The sequence below is a fragment of the Gracilinanus agilis genome, chromosome 6 (assembly GCF_016433145.1).
Source record: "Gracilinanus agilis isolate LMUSP501 chromosome 6, AgileGrace, whole genome shotgun sequence".
Classification (NCBI taxonomy): domain Eukaryota; kingdom Metazoa; phylum Chordata; class Mammalia; order Didelphimorphia; family Didelphidae; genus Gracilinanus; species Gracilinanus agilis.
Window position 1 is genome coordinate 43,167,105 of NC_058135.1, and position 1,369 is coordinate 43,168,473.

Consider the following 1,369-nt stretch of genomic DNA (forward strand, 5'->3'; position numbering starts at 1 on the left):
ACCCTACAACTGGCTTCAGATATCAAATCAAGGAAAACTGATAAGAATCTAAAGGATCAGCACATCTCTAAGAAATGAGTTTTGACTTCAAAAACACAAAGAATACATAAATAATCTTTCTATATATATATCATCACAAAATTCCTTAAGTACACACTTGCAAAACTACCATTTTACCTTGGGAAATCTGAGAACTCAGCTAGAATGCTCACAAATATCCTAATGCCACCAAGATAAGCTAGAGTCTTTTCTGTATTGAAATCATATTCCTAGGAAGTTAGGATACATTTCTCAGCCTCTTCCCTCATGCTAATCTTTTCATGCTCCCTTTCCAATGATTAGCAAAAATGACAATATGTACCATCTGAACAATTGGGGTAATTTAATAAAAACTTGTCAAAAATTCCTTCCACTAAAGTAAACATCATCATTTTTTGTTTCCTTCTTATTTTTCTCTAAGTTATTAATAACGGCCTGTCTATGTTCTCCGACGTTTGGCTGCACTTGGGCTAGAGGGATTGCTGTTTGCATTTAAGACCTTTTCCGTGACACGGTTGCGTTTCCTCTTGTCTGCACCTTCTTTAGATCCAGAATCTGATGAGCTCTTTTCTTTTTCTTTGCCACTGGACTTTTCAGCTCCTTTACCCAAATTTCCTGAAGATGTAAAAACAGTGTGTGAATCCATTTCTTCTTTTATTTCTTCCTTCACTTCATCTTCAATCATCACTTTTCCTTCTTTGACCTCTTGAATAATTTCTTCAGGAAGGATGAAGTTCTTCTCTGAATTAGGGAATGGAAGAATCTCAGACTCATGCAATGCTTGCATATCGTACATAGTACTTAAATGGTCCCAGATGACTTTGGAGGAGATCTGCCTCCCTATGTTCTGACTGAACTTGTCCCTGATGCAGATCATGTGGAAGTGACGATTCACACCAACAGGCTTGTGCCTCAGCATGGCATGGAAGAGGCACACTTCCACCTCGGGGCTCCACACTACGACTTCCTAGGGCGGGCCCGGCGCCGACTCCACCGGGCCTTTCTCACCGCTACCGCCAGGGCCCGGGCCAGAACCGGGGCCGCCGCCGCCTGCTCCCCATCCTGGGCCGCCGCCGCCGCTTCCGCCGGTGGCAACCCCCATAGTTCGGTCCGGGCTGAGAGAGCGGCGGAGCTGCTCTTCCCTTCATATTCTATCTGTCTCAAATTAAAATTTTCATCATCTCTTCCCAAGCCAGCTTCTCTTTCTGACCTTCATATTTTTGTTAATTGTGCCATAATTTTCTCAAGATGCTTAGCTAAAATTGAGTTTTTGATGCTCTCCTTTGTCTCACTTTCCAATCAGTCAGTTTATTACATGCTAGCTATCTTG

General features: G+C 42.6%; 1 protein-coding gene across 1 annotated transcript; it reads right to left on the bottom strand.

Annotated features, from left to right (window-relative positions):
- Positions 1–275: 275 nt before the first annotated feature.
- LOC123251616 (MRG domain binding protein) lies at positions 276–1,141 on the bottom strand. The gene is given in 1 exon segment (XM_044680922.1): positions 276–1,141. A coding segment is annotated over 1 exon segment (663 nt). The 3' UTR covers positions 276–478.
- Positions 1,142–1,369: the final 228 nt, after the last annotated feature.